The sequence below is a fragment of the Pagrus major genome, chromosome 16, assembly GCF_040436345.1.
Source record: "Pagrus major chromosome 16, Pma_NU_1.0".
Lineage (NCBI taxonomy): Eukaryota > Metazoa > Chordata > Actinopteri > Spariformes > Sparidae > Pagrus > Pagrus major.
Genome location: NC_133230.1, coordinates 2,519,069 through 2,537,887, shown reverse-complemented (window position 1 = coordinate 2,537,887; position 18,819 = coordinate 2,519,069). Strand labels below are relative to the sequence as shown.

The 18,819-nt window shown below is 43.6% G+C and overlaps 1 protein-coding gene across 1 annotated transcript in view; it reads right to left on the bottom strand.

Moving 5' to 3' along the window:
• Nucleotides 1-1,427: 1,427 nt before the first annotated feature.
• Nucleotides 1,428-18,819, bottom strand: part of brf1a (BRF1 general transcription factor IIIB subunit a) — a 90,876-nt gene continuing 73,484 nt past the window's right edge. Inside the window, exons 17-19 of the mRNA XM_073483926.1 lie at nt 12,348-12,399; nt 4,612-4,768; nt 1,428-3,631 (exon numbers count right to left, since the gene is read on the bottom strand). Coding sequence (XP_073340027.1) covers nt 3,594-3,631; nt 4,612-4,768; nt 12,348-12,399 — 247 coding nt within the window. The 3' untranslated portion in view covers nt 1,428-3,593. The remainder of the gene's footprint in view (nt 3,632-4,611; nt 4,769-12,347; nt 12,400-18,819) is intronic.

The following is an 18,819-nucleotide window of genomic DNA, read 5'->3' as shown; positions in this document are numbered from 1 at the left end:
CCTGGTTCAAGTCCAGGTGACGTCCTGTTTCATACTCGGTCTATTAACTGTTGTCTGTCTAATAAAGGATTCAGTGTCAGTAGAAACAAAATGTAAGTAAGTTGACAGTAAGTCAAAGTCGGGTCGAGACAAGGTCAGGTTACGTTTTAATCCCAAATCAATCAAGTACAGAGGAAGTCTTCACTCGACGTCAGACGAGAGTCACAAATCTTTTGAAGCAATGTGGAAGTCCTTCAGGTCGTCATGTAGACATGTAAACACCAACTTTTAACAACCGTGTTAGATCCTTTTCATACTGGACCAGAACCACAATAACATCTGGCTTCTGTTTTCAGTGGGAAAGGGTCCGATCTGCAAATCACTCTCTACTTACTGTACTTACTCTCTACTGATCATTTGAGTTAATATGTCAACAGGAGGGTGACTTTAAAAAATACATTCAGATACATTTAATTACCTGTTAAATGTAGTCAGTAATGTAATCCAAGTATCACAATATTCAATCATTGTCACTTGATTACTTTCCGTTACTTTTGGATTAGCTCAATAACAAACAATGACAAGAGAAAATAAATATCATTAAGATGACCTGCATATAATCTTCTGTATTCAGTTTCACTTAAGACAACAGGTGTAATGATACATCGATCCGGATCGATATATCGATTTAATGATCAACAATCCAATCGCATAGATTCATATCACTGCCATCGTTAAAATACGCCTTTATTTTGAAATTCCCATGGCGCGTCTGCATCACCGTTTGTGTCCAACTCCTTTGTAAACAGTGCTAGCTAGCGCCTGGAAGAAGATGTCAAGCAGCCAAGAAAAAGACGAAGAGGATTTTATTCACTCAGTCAGCAGCAGTTATAGATGTTCGTGGTTTATGTTCATGATTGAAGGTCAACAAGGGTCTATTTTTTTTTCCTTTTGATTAAAAACAATAGATCGTTTTCCATTTAAATGTCTGGAACCATTGATAAAATATTTCCACTGAAGAGTTCAGTTATAAAATTGTCAAATCATATTTTAGTTGCTTTTTGTGTGTTGATATAAATGTAACCGATTGTGTTAAATGGACATATGATATCGTCTCATATCGATCGCAGACCGCTGTATCGAATCGAAAATGTATCGTGGCAGACTTTGTGATATCAGCAAATATCGCATCGTGATGAAACTTGCGATTTACGCTTGAGTGATGTCGTCACGTGTGCACATGTGCAGGTTACAGACTAGAATATCATTCTTTATTTTAAAAATGTAATCCTGTTCATCATCCCCTTTAAATCTTCTTTCTGTAACTTTACCAGAATACAGTTAGCTTTTTTTTTGTATCTGAGTTACATAATCCCGTTACTCCCCGAGCCTGTACGTTAACATAATGAAGTGATTGTGCAGAGGCAAAAAAAACAACAAGCTTTTGTCCCCGTGTAGTGAAATCTTTACTGTAGCAGCAAATGCACACACCAGAATGCAGATGTAACATCAGGACTTGTAGCAGCAGCAGCGAGCCGTCGAGCAGACGCCTCGTTAAATACTATCGTTTGTGTGACACAGTGAAAAGGCCACAATCTGTTTCACCTCCCGACACAAAAAATCATAAAAGCTTAAATACAAAATAGATCTTTTCTCTGATCGGGCTCCCTCGTCATCTGGAAAATACAATATTGCAGAGAATGTATTTACATCCTGGCTTTGAAGAATATTTAACATAAATCAAATGATACGGTCTCATAAATTAATCATACAGAACCAATTCTGCCAAAAACAATTAAGAAAAAGCCCAAACTAAATTAAAATATAACATAAAACTAATCAAACCATCAATCAAACTCTCATTTTTCCTCATATGAACTCTATCTGGAATTAAAATCTCAACATTTTTTAGATTTAATAACATCTCAGCAAACATTGGCACACATTGTTTGAAGGCAACCTCTTTGTTATACTTTGGGCTTAAGCAGAGCAGACAGCATGTGTCGCTCCGCTAATCACCTAAGGCATTCATAAATATTGATCAGAACACTGAGGCTGTTTACAGATTAACCTCCTCTCAACCAGAAATGAAGGAAAAATACTTTCTGTACTTCGCAAATACTGAAACCGATGATTGATCTCACGCTACCTGAAGCTTGTTGTTAAAGAGACGCAGCACAGTTTCTAACAGAATCAGTGATCAGGAAGTCTCATACTGTTAAGTACTTGAGTGTTAAGATGCAAAGTGCAAGTTCAAGGATAATACTTTTAGCGTTTTGATCGGCTTCTCTTTCTGCTTCATCACAACCTTCAGAACCTCGACCAAGCCGGGGTGGAAATGTTCCGGTCCAGAGGGGACGCAGCATCTGTCCCCTGTTTAGTGCTTCACAGTCAACACTGGTTTTATAGTTTGCAGGACAGAAGACATCAAGTTTAAGACCGGGCTGAATTGAGTTAAAAAGTGATGTGTTAGTACGACTACAGGGCTGCGTCACGTTTTTGTTTCGTCCTCCCCAACCAGAGCGTTTCAGAAGTGGAGCTGCTAGATTTGTTGACAGCCAAAGTCCCACAGCTTCAATTCAACCTCATGGGACCTTACTGTATTTCAGAAAAAAGTTGTACAGTCAACGGGAAGAGAATATATTTTTGATACTGTTTCAATGGTGCCATGAATGACACGTTTGTCAATTTTGAAGATAATCCTGCAGGTCTAGAAAGTCTAGTCTGTCGTAAAGATTGTAAAATATCATTTAGTTTTGTTGAAAGTTGCTTGTCTTGCTCAATAAACGTCACAAACACCAACATGGCTGGTACCTGGGCAGAAAAAAGTATTAAACAAGGTGGAAATCACAATAAATCTGCTCATATTGACGACTGCAGTTTATGAAGTTATGAGTTTTGGTGAGCGTTCAACAAGGCAACGTCACTAATGAGACTCTTGGCTGTGTCGTCTTTATAAAGATGTATTTTCACAGTCTGGTATTTCAGTAGTTTGATCACAAACTGAGACTTTCTCGAGTTTAAAAATTATCTTTTGAATTGACAAACATCATATCAAAAATATATTTGTCTCTCTCCGTTCACTACCGTAAAGATTTTTCCAGAAACGAGGTCCCATGAGGGAGAGGAGCGTGAAGGATTAAGATCATAGATGTCCTCTACAATGATTTGATATATGAGTGAAAGTCTGCACAGGGTGTCTTATTTTGAAAATCGACTGGGCGCTCTATATCTTCTGAAACGCGACGCAGTCCAGTTTTATCCTAAATGTCCTCCAGCCTGCAAAACAACAAACCCAACGCCTACTGGAACATTTCCCACCTATCTGCCGTATTATCTGCACCACACTGATTAATATACTCGTATCCCTTATTTCCACATCTCCATCTCTGTCAGCGTCCTCCCAGTTTGGTCCAGCTGGGACACCAGATGGAAGCAGGAGTGTGATTTTTATTCCCGTTTATTCCTGATGGGGATCCCTCATTCCTCCTGGCATCACAGCTCCTTCACCTGTAACTGCAGTCGGTTTGAGTCCCTGCTAGTAAACATTTGATACGCTGAAGGGTTCATATTGTCCAGACTAGTTGGAGATAATAACCCAGAGAAGACCGCTGCTAGAATCCCTCGTCGTAATCTGCATCGCAGCCATATTCTGGAGGGAGAGAGACACAGACGGACGGATTAGATACAGTTTATTCACTGAGGAAAGAATCAGGAGTTGGAGTTAAATTAAACAGATAAATGGATGTTTTTGGATTAATATTGCTGCTGTAGATGCTGTCAGCTTTCTTCTGTCGCTCCATGTTGACACGTTACAGCACAATGAACAGAAACAAAGTGGTCTGAGGCTGCAGATTTTAAAAATGGTGGCGCTGCAAGTTTCTAGCTCTGAGCGGGGGACTTTTGGGGCATACAAAAAATGTGTCCGTGAAGCAGAAACACAGTGTCGAGTTCCTCCAAAGGTTCCTTGTGCCTCAGGTTAATTCCTGTGGTGGAAACGTGACTTTTGAAAAAGGCTCCACAGAAGTGAGCTCACCAGAAAACAGTGATTTTAATGGCCTGCTCCTGTGTGACTGAGTGGAGCATGTTTATCCAGTGTGGTGTGACTTCATGAGGAGCAACAACAGGTCAGACCAGTAAAATGTGAAAACCGTCACTTCTCAGTGACTGACTCGAGTCTCCAGCAGCTCCTGAGGTGCTGCTCTGAAGCTGACCCTGACCTTTGACCTCACCGTGTGGGGGGGCAGGAGTACAAACAAAGAGTTTCCCTACAGGAATCAATTAAGCAGCTCAGGACTTTTTATTGTGGCAGAGTCGGGGACCTTAAAGTTTAACAGCCAGAGACGTAAAGTGAAGAAATTTAATCTTAGCGAGGGCTCATTAAAACATACCAGGAGTCTGAGCCGTGACCCACAGAGGCACATTCATTAAAACAGTGACTCCAACTGCTTCACAGTCCAGACACTCAGAGTCCAGACTGAGGAGCGACGAAGCAGCCTGACACTGCGACGCTGTCGGTGTCAACGAAATTCAAAAGTTGAAGAGACGAGTTTTAATTCGTCTCGACTGTCGTGCAGCTTCATCGAAACAAAACAGCTCATACTTCACGTTAAACAAACTGCTGAAACTGACCGTTACTGCCGAACAGATCCATGGCGCTGACACAAGCCTCCTCCTCGTCCTCTTCTTCCTCATCACCAGCCACCTCATCGTAGACGACCGGCCCGCTCTCCACCACCACTGCTTCGGCGGCGGCGGCTCCCACAGGCAGCGGCAGGGGGTTGGAGTTCTGAGCAAACAGGAAATATTGTTGGTGGTGAGCAGCGGAGTGTGTTTTCGCTGTTTTTAATATTTTCCTCTGCGTGACACACGAGCGCTCCAGGGAAATCTAAACTAGATCTGATCTCATATGTCCCACTTCCTTTAAAATGGTAAAAAAATAATAATAAACATGGTGGTGATGGTGCTGTAGGGCAGGTGGAGGACACGCAGAGATATTTCCATCTCACATGTGACTAACACCGCGTCAGAGCGTGACCGCAACCTTTATCATCTTACATTTCGCTCGTTATTCTCTCATTAAGGATTCTACATTTAAAAAAATCTGCACAGTCACCAGCGGACTCACAGCAGGGTCAGAACTGAACCGGAGCCTCGGGGCGAAAATACCCTTCGAAAGTTCATAAAAAGCCTGTGAAATTAAAAAATGAAGGGGTGAGGTGAGCAGGGGGGCAGAAATGTAATTAGAGCGCCCTTTAAATTTCACCCCGACAACATCGTCCTCGTGGAGATGTCAAATGTTCAAGAATGTGACGACTCCCCCCCCCCCCGTGGGTCTGGAACCGGGAGAGGCTTTTACCAGTTGCATTCTGGGAGACAAAAATGGAGCCGCTCTTGATCAGAAAACAGCAGGAAGAGAAAATAAACCGGTGTAATAAAAAGGTTGGAGAGGACAGAGAGAGGACGGTTTTCCAGCAGTGGAATAAAAAACAACAAACGTCAGAGCTGCAGATTCATGCGAGCGTTAAATGTTCCATTTCATGTTTTAGTACATTTGATCACAGAAAACGACCACACCGCAAAAACACGGCAAGTTTGTGTTGGGGCGGCTTCACTCTTTGTTCCGTTCAACCAGTGAGAAGTTAAAGCTGCAGCAGACGATGTGAAATCATGATCACTCTAGGTTGAAATACAAAAAAGATCATTTGCTACTGGTTTTAATTACTTCTGCTTTGTTTCCTTTCGTTTTTCTTTACAGCCAATCAGAAGCCCCATTCACACTGCCCTTTCAAGGCGGGAATCTTGCGACGATATGTGTGAAAGTTACAGAGGCAGAGAGGGGGGACAGTTTCCTTCCGCCTCTGATCCGGCAGCGGAGGTAGCATCAGACGGCGAGACGACGTCTGTGTGTATAGATAAGCTGCCAGCGCGGGTCAGGAGTGTGTCGGTCTGATGGCGTTCAGTCTGACAACTAAACAGATCCTTCACTCAGCAGATAAAAGAGCAATGTCCCACATTTCAACCCACAAAGCAACGTTACAGGACCAAACAACAGTAATGTGGTAGCAGGTCATGTCTTCAGCATCTTATATGAGGAAAAAAATACAGAATTTATACATGGACTGCCCGAAAAGCAGCGTCTGTCCCCGGCAGCAGAGCCAGGCAGCTCCTGCAGTTGAGTGGAGGTGATTATGAGCAAAAAACGTATGATGTCTTTGTCGCCTTCCACTATTGTGTTGTTGTAGTTACTGTCTCTGGCAATCCCTCCTTGCGAGTGAGAGCCAGACAGGGTCTGCACAGAAATGAGGCCCACAGACGCTCACCGACTGCCGACATCTAGGCCCAACTTTCAGCCTGATGTGTCATGGCCCTGATGGACACCTGCCAGCCAATCAGACAGGACTACTGTACACAGCCCTGGTAGAAGATGCCAGACATCACTGTGGCTCCACTTATTGCACTTTATGACGATTGATTTGAGCGATGTGTTTCTAAATCTGAGCTGCTGCAGAACAAAGAAAATTTCCCCTCGGAAAACTCTCATCTCGTCCTGAAGAACGACTTCTCGACTTCAGTCTGAGCGTTATTTATTTTGCTTAGCGATGAACCGTATAGATACCAAACAAACTATCCCACCTGGGAGGACAGGTGTGCAACGCTGTGGTGGATTTAATTTAGTTCCTCTCTTCTCTGCCTGCGTATGGACAGAGAAACTAATAAAATATCTAAAACCAGACTCTCAGTGCTGCTTTGGAGTGAGACTAATGTACATTTTTGCAGAGGAAACCCGTCATCTGCAGTTTTTCCACAGCGACTAAAAGGAAACCTGCGTGTTCTCACTTTCCCTTCAGCCAGGGCTAATTATAAAGCTGGAGGAGAAGCAGGTGGAGGGTCCACAGTGTGACGGAGAGATATTTCTGTTCTCCTCGGCAACAGCCTGTTGGAGTCCCAGCTGGGGGCTTCCTCCTCCTGCCATCTCTGCCTCCAATTTGCCTTTCATTTCCTCCTCCTGCCTTCCTTTCTTCCTACCTTTTTCTTTTATTTCATGTTTCCTCTCTTTTATTCTGCCCACATCCTTCCCTCACTTCCTCCTCTTCTCCTTCCTTTTGTTCCATTAAACATCGTTTCTCATTTTCGGCTCCGGCTCTCCTCGATTTCTTCCCACTTCCTCCTCAGATGTTGATATACAGCCAACGATTACACGGTGAAAAAAATAGAAATATCAAAAGCCGACTGCTGTTCTTCTCTTTTCTCTCATTGGATCCTTGTAAAATACTCCTCATCACAAGAGCCGGACCTTAAAAAAATAATTAAAAAGAAAACATCTGGGCGTAAACACGACGATGCAGACTAATTAGGGGGTGAGAGCTGTTAAATGTGTCGGAGTAAAGGTCTGTGTTTGCAGACACAGATAATGTCAAACGCTTCACTTTTCACCCTCTTCTTTCTCACTCAGTCCGACTCTCCATCCTTTAACGAGGGAACTGCTCATTAGGAGTGAGAATGCCACTCGAAACCAGGAAACGGCGGCTCGGTGAGGGTTTATTGGTGTGAGGATGTTGACATGTGATCGCCTGCAGTTACTCACGCATGGAACAACCGGCAGGACAAAATTAACTGAGAGCAAAAACCACAGTCTGGATTAAATGCTCAGGCACGAGGATAAATCACAGAGAACTGCAGGTTAACTCGCAGTAATCATGTCCTGTGACATTTACAGGTATAAATCACAAGCTGCACTTTTTTGTTGTGCAGTCGACGGGTTCTCGACACGCACCCCCGGTCATGATTAGCATAATTAGTGGCTCAATGAATTAATCAGCATTAAACCAGTTTTCTACGATGCAAAACAAACTGCAGTCAACACAAATAAGAGGCAGTGACACCGAACACTGGAGGAATCTGTTTCAACCAAACCAGACGTGATTCAGTGACGCTTTTGTGGAGATTTATTTCTTTAACGTCGAGTTTAATGATGAGTTAAAACGGCAGTTAAGCTCGTTTTGGTTCGTTAAAAGAGAGAAACTTGAATTCGGACGGTATACGGTTGAATTTTACTGGTTTGTAAAGACAAGAGGTGTAAAAATATTAACTTTCTTGGCATTTTCTGAGTTTATTTTGTGCAAGTTTCTTCAGTACTGCAATGACAGCACTGTTGCTGGTGATAAACTGATGACTTGATGTACAGGTTTCATCTCGCATGTAGACAAACACAGCTGCTGAAGCCACAAGTGGCATAAAACTGATGGAATGTTTGGTTTAGCTTTATTTTGGTGATAGTTTTAAAGTCAGTATCCAGATCTTTCTCAGCACACCAGCTCTTAAAACAGTGAACGGACCACATAGTCTGTTTAACCGTCCCTGCTTCGTTTCTTGTCTTTTCCAGCTCTTCAGTTTCTCTCTCTTTAATTTCAGCATGCCTCCTCTCTTCTTTATCTTCCCGTCCTATCCTGTCCATCTCTATGCACAACTCATCCACACCGTAGCTCATGAACAACAGTCTGTTTGGCACTACTGGTGTAATGCGGCTTTAGGTGTCTGTTTTATAAAACTCTGATAGCTTCAATAACTCGAATTCTGCTTTTCCTTCTCAAACAGTTGTGTATAAAATAACTCTAATAAGAAGCTAATTCAGCCTCTCAGTGAAGTTCGGCTTCGTCGGGGTGAACCGGGAGGTCGCAGCTTCTCTACAGGACGAGCTGAAAACACTGCACGTCATGTGGTTTACCGCTGGCCGGGCCTGACAGCTTCTCTGAGAACCAACTTCAAATAGACTCGGCCGTCAATTGCCAAGACTATTGCTTGCATAAGCAGACTATAGCTGCAACGCCAGAGCGACTGTCTGCAGCTCAGAGCCCCTCTCCCGTGACCTCATCACCCTTTTTCAGATTTCTAAGCCTCTCTGAAAATCCCCACGTCTCCGACTGCGCTGTGTGCTCCCTCCACAGCCTGAGAGTCAGTCTGAAGGAAGAGGGGGAACAGCTGGGCCGGTTTCAACTGGCAGAAATCAACTCCTTACTCCTTCTCTGTCTGTAAAGCGATCGTTTCCTCCCTCGGCTTGTTTGAAAAATGTACTGACTAATTGCCGGGTCACTGACGAGGCTGAAGGGAATCGTTTTTTTTGTCGAGTGATGAACAGAAAGAGCACAAACATCTCTTTTCAGACCGGTCCTGTCGCTGCAACATTACATAACCGGAGCAGCGAGCGGGGGGCGGCCTCAGCCAATGGCGACGGCCGTTTGCCTCCAGTTCCCAGGGGGAGGTGAGGGGGGTTGCTAAGTAACAAGCCTTGTTGACCCGGCCCCTCGTGGCAATGTTTTCTTCCTGGTTGACAGAGCCTGAGCTCCCCGAGCTCCTCCATTCAGAGCTGCCAGCAGCACATGATGGAGAGGGAGACAAAGACTGAGGGAGGCGGAGGAGGAGGAGGGAGATGGAGGGATGGGAAGGAATGTGGAGAAGGAGAGGAAATATAAAAGGAGAATGACGGGAAAGAGAGGACAGCAGCAGAGCGAAGCATTAACGGGAAGGAGAGTGAGAAGGACTCCAGGGAGAGAGGCATGAAGGGAGTGATGAGGGAAAAGGAGAACAAGAAGAGGATGGAGGAGTAACTGGAATAGAGGAGTCACTGTTTCCCCCCGATGTACAATCTTATTTTGATAGCTGCCCTTAATTGATATCCTTAATATCCTCAACTTAGAAACACATGAGTCTGCTCGAACACTTGTTTCCACGTAGCTGTTTACATACGAGAGTCAACAGCAAGACTATTAACTCCTCGAGCGACCTCCATGATCGCTGGTGAGTTTGTGAACTCATACGAGTATGTGAGGCAGCTGTGGTTCAGGGGTAGAGCCAGCGTCATCTTATCGGAAGGTCGCTGGTTCGATTCCCCTGGTCTGCATGTCAAAGTGTCCCTGGGCAAGATACTGAACCCTGGTCGGCACCTTGCATGGCAGCCACAGCCATCAGTGTATGAACGTATGTATGAATTACTGTAAGTCGCTTTGGAAAAAAGTGTCTGCTAAATGCCCTAAAATGTAAATGTTGAACATTTTGCATCACAAGAGAGCACAGCACAAAAAAATGTCTCTCACACAACTTCAGGTTTTATCCATCAGTTATGTCTCTAGAAACTACAATACCCAGGAGCCTCAGCTGCAGCTACGTGTCAAACACGAAAATGCTTCGTTGTTGCTACGAGGGACAAAATACATCTGAGTTGCTGAATGTTAATTTCAACTGCTGGATGTTTTATCGTGAAGAAGTATCTCGCTTCAGAGACAGAATTTGAAGCTCTGCGATTGGATGTTTCTTACTAAAACGCATCAGTTGTAGTCGACTTCGTCCCTTCAGGGCTTGTAACTTTTTCCAGGATCCATATATTCTCTAACACAGTTGTTCATCTTCCCGTCCTGATGATCTCAACCAGCAGTTTTTATGTCCATTAAAGCAAACTGTCACTCACAATGGACTTTAAACTTTCCCCAACCACTGGACTCTGAAAATAACTCCTGCCACTTCGCTTCTTGATGAGGAGGAAGATGTCAGAAGAGAGAAGTAAATCATGAGAAACGAGGCAGATGAGCAGTGGAGTGAAGCAGGAGGAGAAGAAAGGACAGTTAGCAATGTGTAAAATGAGATATGAGTACAGAGTGTATATTAAGTCCAGCAGTTTCAGACTTTGAAGAGGATGTAAAGCTACCTGTGATTGAATTTGGGACCAATTTAAAATCAAATTAAGAAACAAAGTTGGACAATCTGTCCTATTTCTCCCTGAAGATGTCTGATGGACGCTGTGAAGCTATAAATGTGCAGAATGAGGACATCCTGAAATTAACTGTTCAAAGACATCCTGGGTTTCTGCAGCAGATAGGACACATATTGTACCAGTAACCTTGTTCTTTGTGGATCCATCTAAAAGCCGGCACCGGGCCAACAGAAGCCCATCACTGCAGGGTGGTAAAAAAAAAAAAACGAGTCTCCTAAAAGTGCTGTTTAAGACGGTTTTACGTTCAAGTTTAAGGCCGTATTTATTTTAAGACCCTGTCAGAGTTTTAGGAGCAGTGAAAACACCGGAGGGAGGGAGGGAGGGAGGAGTGATAATAGAGGACAAACAAAGACGAAGTGAAGGTTCACCTCTCACACGGCCTGAGTAGAGATTTATTTATCCCCTCTGCTCTGCAGGAGATCTGAGCAATCAGTGATCGGCTTTTAATGGAGAGACTGGCAGGAAGTAACAGAGTGTCCAGCTGCAGTCACAGCTTCATTAGTGTTTTTATATCTTTTGAAAAAGGTAACTGGTGATAATCTGTACTTTTCTTTTTGTCAACAAACATTGAATATTTCCTACTGGCAGTAAATTGTAGGAGCAGAGCGTCGGGTGCAGATCCAGAACCTTCTGGAGGAGTAAACACCCAGAGTCACATCAGATTCTGCTCTGATCCGGAGCCGTTTACCGACGGGAGGAGAGCTCAGAGATTACTTTGTAACTTTTGGGATTAAAAAGTGGATTTATCTTCACTCCTGTTTATCAACATGACTGCAGCAGTGATCCGCGGAAATGAACTTCATGATCGTAACGTTACAGAGAGGACAGAGAGAACCAGAGTCTCTGCTGAGTGCTGAGTCTAGTCAGAGGTTGACCTGAATTCAGACACACAGACACACACAATCTCCTTAACGTTGCTCGCTAGCTTACAGCTAATATACAATAAAGCAATCTGGCTGTTTGGGACGAGTAGATAATAACGGAAATAAACACAAATCCTGCAGGTCAAACTCATGCGAGTAACACAAGGTGAACATTTGTTTCGCTGGTGGTGAACGCACCGTTACACAACAAGTCAACAACTTCATTGCTGATGAAAATGTACGAATGGTCCACTTTGTGCCCTTAAAGACTGGCATGTACTGTCCCAACACTGATGTAAACATCTAAATTTAAACCACTGCTCACACACTGATAATGTGGTATGTTTCCACTGTAATGTCTCTAAGATATGGCAAAATGTGTTCACAGGAACTAAACAGTGCGGGAAACTTACTCCGGGAATGAATTATCAGGAAATGTGCCATTTTTAGCTCTTTGACAAGAGTTTCTGGTAACAGTGATGACGGTCAGGCTGCTGTTGTGTAAAGTGAGACAGATAAGCCTCTGTAACAGTGAGTGAATAACTGAGTGAGTGTTTCAGAGGAAAAAGTGCAGCAGGAACTTATCTGTCCGAGTGATTGACTGGGTGACTGAGTGATCGTGCACGTTTTGAGTGTGCACGTCTGTTAAGTGCAGGAGGGGGCGAGCAGGAGTCTAAAGTGAGCGAGCGAGTGACTGAGACGAAGAGCAGATGTGATGAAGACGAACGGCAGCTCACCTGCTCCACGGCGAGCTTCTTGCTGGGCTGACCGGTGATGAACGGCTGCAACCTGCAACACAAACAAACAACACAACGTCAGCACAACAGAAACTTTAGATTTCATTAACACAGTTTCTACACAGCTTCATATGGTTACTGTGCATTAGAAAGGTGTTGCATGATGTATTTTAAATACAGTGTTAGTGTTTTTATGCCTCTGCGACGAAAAGCAATATCTCAAGACCGCTTGAAAGGAATTTCTTCACATTTACAAGAAATGTCCACTTGGACTCGAGGATGAACTGAGTAGCGCTCCTGATTTCGTTGTATTCTGTGCAATGACAATAAAAAGCTTTCTGTGACCTCATGGCGTCCCGTTCTCGTGAACGCGATATCGATATTCAATTTTGGCACAAAGGTCAACTTGGACTCGATGATGAACTGATTAGATTTCGATGGTCAAAGGTTTATATCCAAAGGTCATAATTCAACGCCGCAGATCAGAAACATCAACATGTCATGTATGCATGGAGGCGTACAACCGTGATGTAATTCTAGTTTTTATTCTGATTGTTGATAAAATAAATGAGGTTTTTTTTTTGCTCTGATTCACGATAAAATCTGCAAAGTAACTCTCAAATAAATGTAGTGAGTAAAAAGTTCAATATTTGCCTCTAAAATGCAAATACTCACGTGCAAGTCCCTCAAAATTGTACTTAAGTAGAATACTTGAGTACATTTACTTCAATTTACCTCATTCTGCTTCAGCTACCACAGAAATACATTCAAACACAGGAAATCCCTCCCTGTTTTAAGTAATGGCTCAGTTTCACGACCTTACAGTCACGTTTCTGTAGAAAATGAAGAATCATAACTCAACCTGAAGTTCAGTCGGAAATGCCAGCGAGTCCACAAGTGAATTAAATGTACAGATTTTATGAACCTCCCAAAGCCTGAGAGCGGTGATATTCATTTCCAGACATTATTTTTCCAGACATTAGGAGACAATAAAACCTCTCTCCTCTCTGTGGACTGTTGGGATTATATTTCATTGTTCACCTCAGCAGCGAGGACACCGAGTCGGTTTCATTTACAGTCTCTCGTCCTTCATTTCCATTTGCTTGTTTGTGAGGTTTGGTGCCTGAAGCCAGCGACTCGGTACGAGACTTACAACGCACGACACTGAAACACAGACAACTCATAATCTAAATGAAATCCAGCGTCTCCATTGTGTCAACAGTAAAATCCTGTAATAATGAATGTGATTACATGAATCCTTAATGTCATGAGAGTACAAGCAGGGTTTCAAAATAAGACCCTGAATCACACTGGGTCTTCTGAGGCCGGATTCTGTTTTTGATGTTATTGATGCAGTTTTTGGTGGATAAACTTTGTACTGCATATACTACATATATATCTTGTTGGCCTGTATGTCCTCCTGGCTGGGATGTAAAATGTATGAAAGATCAGGTGTTAACCTCGAGGTTTTTTTGTCAGTTATTGTTTCTTTAACATCGTCCTGGATCAGAGCCTCCTGATTAAATCACCAAACAACACAAAGGCACCAGTGCACTCCATCAAAAGTGTTGGCAGGAAGCTGAACAGCTTCAGAAACCCTCAACACCTTTCCAACCTCATACTGAAACCGACAGCCTGACAAGGTCAACTTCAGCACTGAAAAGAAAAAGTACAGAAAAAAGACTGGAGAAAAGGTGTTTTCTTGCTTGTGAGGTGAGAAAGTAAGAAAAGGTTTGAACTTCTTTCCCAAGTGTTTTTTATTTACTTTCTTTTACTCACTTTTTTAGTTCACAAGACAACAAACATCCAGGAGAGACCATCTCAAAATGTACGCCGTTACCTCCGTATTTACATGATATCCAACACATGATGGATGGATAACATCAAATTTCAGTCTCATGGTCGCGATAGATTAAAAAGTCAAAGGATCACATATGTTGATGATGATTCTTCTGCTGGGCACGATGGATATCAGGAGAAAAATTAAAGGCCATTAATCTCATAGATTAAGATGCTCGTGGCTCATATGGCTAAAAAATATCCAGGCCTCATTTGTGCTCCCTCTTTTCTTGTCAGCCCCGTTAGTTTTCACACACTGCCATGAGACATGTGAGCTTCACAGCTGCCTCAGGGGGCGAAGAAGTGAAAAATATAACAATCCTTAATAATCGCTGTATTATTAATAGTCTTTGCTTACAACAATTATTGCTGACTCTTGCCGTCTGAGAGCACAGCTGGATATTATTAAAGGTCTGTCTGTAACCAGTATTACAATATTTATATATATATATATTCATTACACTCTTTATTACAGGATTTACTCGTCGGCACAATATCGGTTGAGGATTTCATTTCGATTATTACGGCCGGTCTTTGAGTCTCTGCTGGCTTCGGGCTCAGATTACCCGACAAGAAAGGGAAAAAAAAAGGTGTGAATGTGAAATGAGCCCAAACTGTGAGTGACAGGCAGACTGTCTGTCTGTGAGCGCCATCTCTTCCTAGACAGTGGCAGAAGATAATCAGCGATGAACGTTACCACCAGCAGTAATTCCTAAGCAGCCGTCCCACCGTCCCACTGGCTGGAATTAGCATCGTTCCCGGAGGCTCCCCGCCCCCTTTCCCTGCCCACCCGGCCCGGCACTGAGCCCTCCCTGGAGGCTTACAGTAAGTGCTCGACTCTCGCTGATAAGAGAGAGAGAGCGGGAGTGAGCTTTTAATTAATCTGCTTTAACCAGGGGAAAGTGGGGGGAGGAGGACGGGTAACAGTGAATGTGGCTTCTTCACACCCCCCCTCCTTTCTCAAAGCTCATTAGAAAATCCCAACCAGGCCGGCGAACCGCTCCCCGTTGAGAACTATTCAGGGCCCCCGTACATGTGCAAGACTATAGTCGCTCCCCTGGGCCCTGACCCGGACACTGTGGGAGGGAGGGAGGAGAGGAGGGAGGGAGGGATGAAGGCAAGCAAACAGGCAGAAGGTGAGAAAAGGGTGAGGAAGAGGAGGAAGTGAGCCGGGGAATAATAAGATGGACTAGTGGCAGCGAGAACAGAGGGAGGGAGAGTTTGAGGGTACAAGGCAGCAGAGAAGGAGGTGAGGAGGGAGGATGCAAGGAGAAAAGGGAAGGAAAAGAGGAAGGATAGGAGCAGGAAACGAGGGAGTAGATTTAATCTATAGTCACATCAAAAGATCGTTGACCTGCATGCAACTGCAATCACATGTGGATCAGAAATCAATGCAACTAATTCATCTCCAAGCAGGAGGTAAGGAGGGAGGATACAAGGAGATAAGGGAAGGAAAAGAGGAAGGATAGGAGCAGGAAACGTGGGAGTAGATTGAGAGGAAATTTGATAGTCGGATTACATCCAAAGTCCCATCAAAAGATCGTTGGCCTGCATGTGACTCCAATCACATGAGGCTTAATAATCAATACAAGTAATTCATCTCAAAGCAGGAGGTAAGGAGGGAGGATACAAGGAGATAAGGGAAGGAATAGAGGAAGTAAGAAGCGAGGATAGGAGCAGGAAATGAGGGAGTAGTTTTAGAGGAAATCTGAGAATCAGATCTGAAAAATTGTGACTCCAATCACATGCAGATCAGTAATCAATACCACTAACCCAACTTGAACCGGTCAGATAAACTCACCCAAGTGACTCAACGTTTAATATTTACTGAGCTGTAAAGAACCAATGACAGTTCATTGATCAGCAGCCCTAACTTATACAATGTACTTGTTTTTATATCAACGTAATCGAGTATTTTTGTATTTGATCGGGCAAAACGAGACATTTAAAGACGTTCCCTTCAGCTAAGGGCACCAGTGCTGGACATATTTTACTGTTTTAACAAATCATTGTGAAACGGCTGTTCAGCTGCAGACGGAGCGACATCGTTAACTGCTACAGAATCCATTTACGGTCATCAGAGGAGGGGTCAGAGGTCACAACGAGCCTCGAATGGTCGTTACAAAGAAAAATGAGCTTTTTAAGAGTAAAATAAGATGTTTATTTTAGCGATGTTAGCTCGGACGCTCCGCCATTTTGGTCCAACCCGACCTTCAATCCCAAAGTTGGAAATGAGATACAAAAAAAATCAACTTTCCTTACAGACAGTAAGGAACTAAGGACGTGATGTCAACATGCTGACGTTTGCATTCAGCTGAAAGCAGAGCTGTACTTTAAGTTTAACCTCGACTGTCGACTCTCCCCACAGTCTGCAGCTCCTCAGGATTTTATTTACTGTGGTGTAACTGCTCATCTGCAGGAGGAGATCTGGTCAAAGTGAATGCAAATCAGCAGACCGGAGTTTTGGATGGAAGACGTTTATGAATAATTCAGAAAGGGCCTCTTCACTTCTTAAAATTCTGACCGTCCACTTCTGACTTTTTCCACTCCTCTTATTTTGTCCTCGTGGCGCTCACACATGATCTAGATTCTACATTTGAAAACTTCATCAGCAACGTGATTTTGTCCCCATTACTCAGCATCTTTGGACACATTATAGTGGGAATTATTAAGGAAGACAGAAAACACTAAAAACTGGATTACTGAGAGATTCTCTGATGAAACCAGGAGCTGCTGTCGTCTCTCTCATTATCACGTTCACTCCTATGATTTCATTTCCTGCCTTAGAGCCATTTTCATTTTAATACAACCCCCCTTGTCATGTTATAGATCTTATAACCGTGGTGCGGCGTGTTGTGTCTCTTCTAATTTACATCATCGGCCGTGTTTGTGCATCTTGTTGACATTTTGTGGTTGTTTAGCTCGTTAGCATCGAGGTGAGACGTTTCTACGAGCCTCTCGCTGGTGATTGCATCCGTTTGTTTTCTTAAATTGACTTCTGTTTCCAATCACTGCGTCTGCGTTTGAGCTCCTGCACGGAATAAACCCACAAACTGACGTCAGGTTATAATTTCATTATTCATACGATAATCCAATCAATAACGTAACGAGAGGCCGAGACGGAGAGGAGGAATAATCTGCAAACTGGGAGCTGAATGAAATTAGTTCTGCGATGAGCTCGGATGTAAATAAATGATGATAATAATCTGAGCTTCCAACTCGATTTTCCAGCTGGGGACTGGCTGGGTCCTCGGAGGCACGCACACACATACACACAGGACACAAACACACACACATCCACAGGGGACACACACACGCACACAAACACAGGACACACACAGCCTCCTTCAGCACAATTAAATCAGGCATAATCACAGAAAAACCCCACACACACGCAACCATGGTGCCCACTCATACTTTCCCAGACACTAAAGTACACACACACAGACACAAAGTACACACAACCTTGTATACAAACACACAATAGAGACTCACACACACACACACACTCTCATTTGTGAGAGTTGTGTCCATTCAGCAGGCTGCAGTGCATTGTGGGCCGGTGTGCAGCTTGGCAGGAGGAGACGCAGATTCAGCCAAAAGAACTGATTGTGTTTTCTTCTCCTCTGGACGGTCCACGCAGCACTGACCCCATTCAACACACACACAGACAGACACACACACACACACACAGACACACACACAGTACCTGGTACTGCAGATTCACAGAAGACAGGATTATATAGACGGCCACGTGTGCACAAACACACTCTGCTGCTACACGTGTGAGGACTTTGTATTAAATTGTTGGAATAACCTTTAACTGCTGAACGAATCACCTTGAACCTTAAAGTGTAGACGTGTTGGTTCAGACAACAATGGACAGAAATCTGTAGTCTCTCTGCTGAATAGGTTGTGCTAGAAGCTTGATGACATTGTCAAACCATTTGCTTTTCCATCACCAGTTTTACTGCGGCAAGTTGAGGCGAGCCGTGCCGGCGATGGACCTGCTCCAGAGTAGGGCTAAGCCGTGGTGACAACTTACGACTGTGACCACCCCGTAACAAGCATCATCTCCCCCTCAAATCGATACTCAACTCATGTCTGAGCAGGAAACCTGAGAGAAAGAGGGTTTTTAAAAGTCAGTGTGTTCAGCTCTCAGTACTTCTGTAGCTTCTAACTGAATCTCTTTAGTTTCTCTCAAACATCTGCTGTGTTTTACTGTTTCGTGTTCACTTTCAGCTGCTTCAGGACTCATGTTTAGTGACTGCTGCTGAAAACACAACGTTTCCTGTAATGCTGCTTCATAATAGAAGCTTTTCAATGACTGAATAACAGGGGGGTTAGGTCATAGGAAATGAAACATGTCTGTAACTTTCTTAGCTGTGATTCTTCGATAGTACTGCACGGATCGAGACAAGCGCGTCATTGTTTTAAGACTCACCGCAAGGACACGCAAATGAAGCAGATCAGTTTTGCGAGTTCTATGATAAAACCTGTTTTATAATTTAACGTGTAAAGAAAAGGAGCCGTTGAACTGCACGGTGAAAAGACGACTTCTCCAGCACCTGACACCCTTGTTTCCAATCCTACGTTATCAATATATGTGACTAAAATAAGCATCAATCAATAT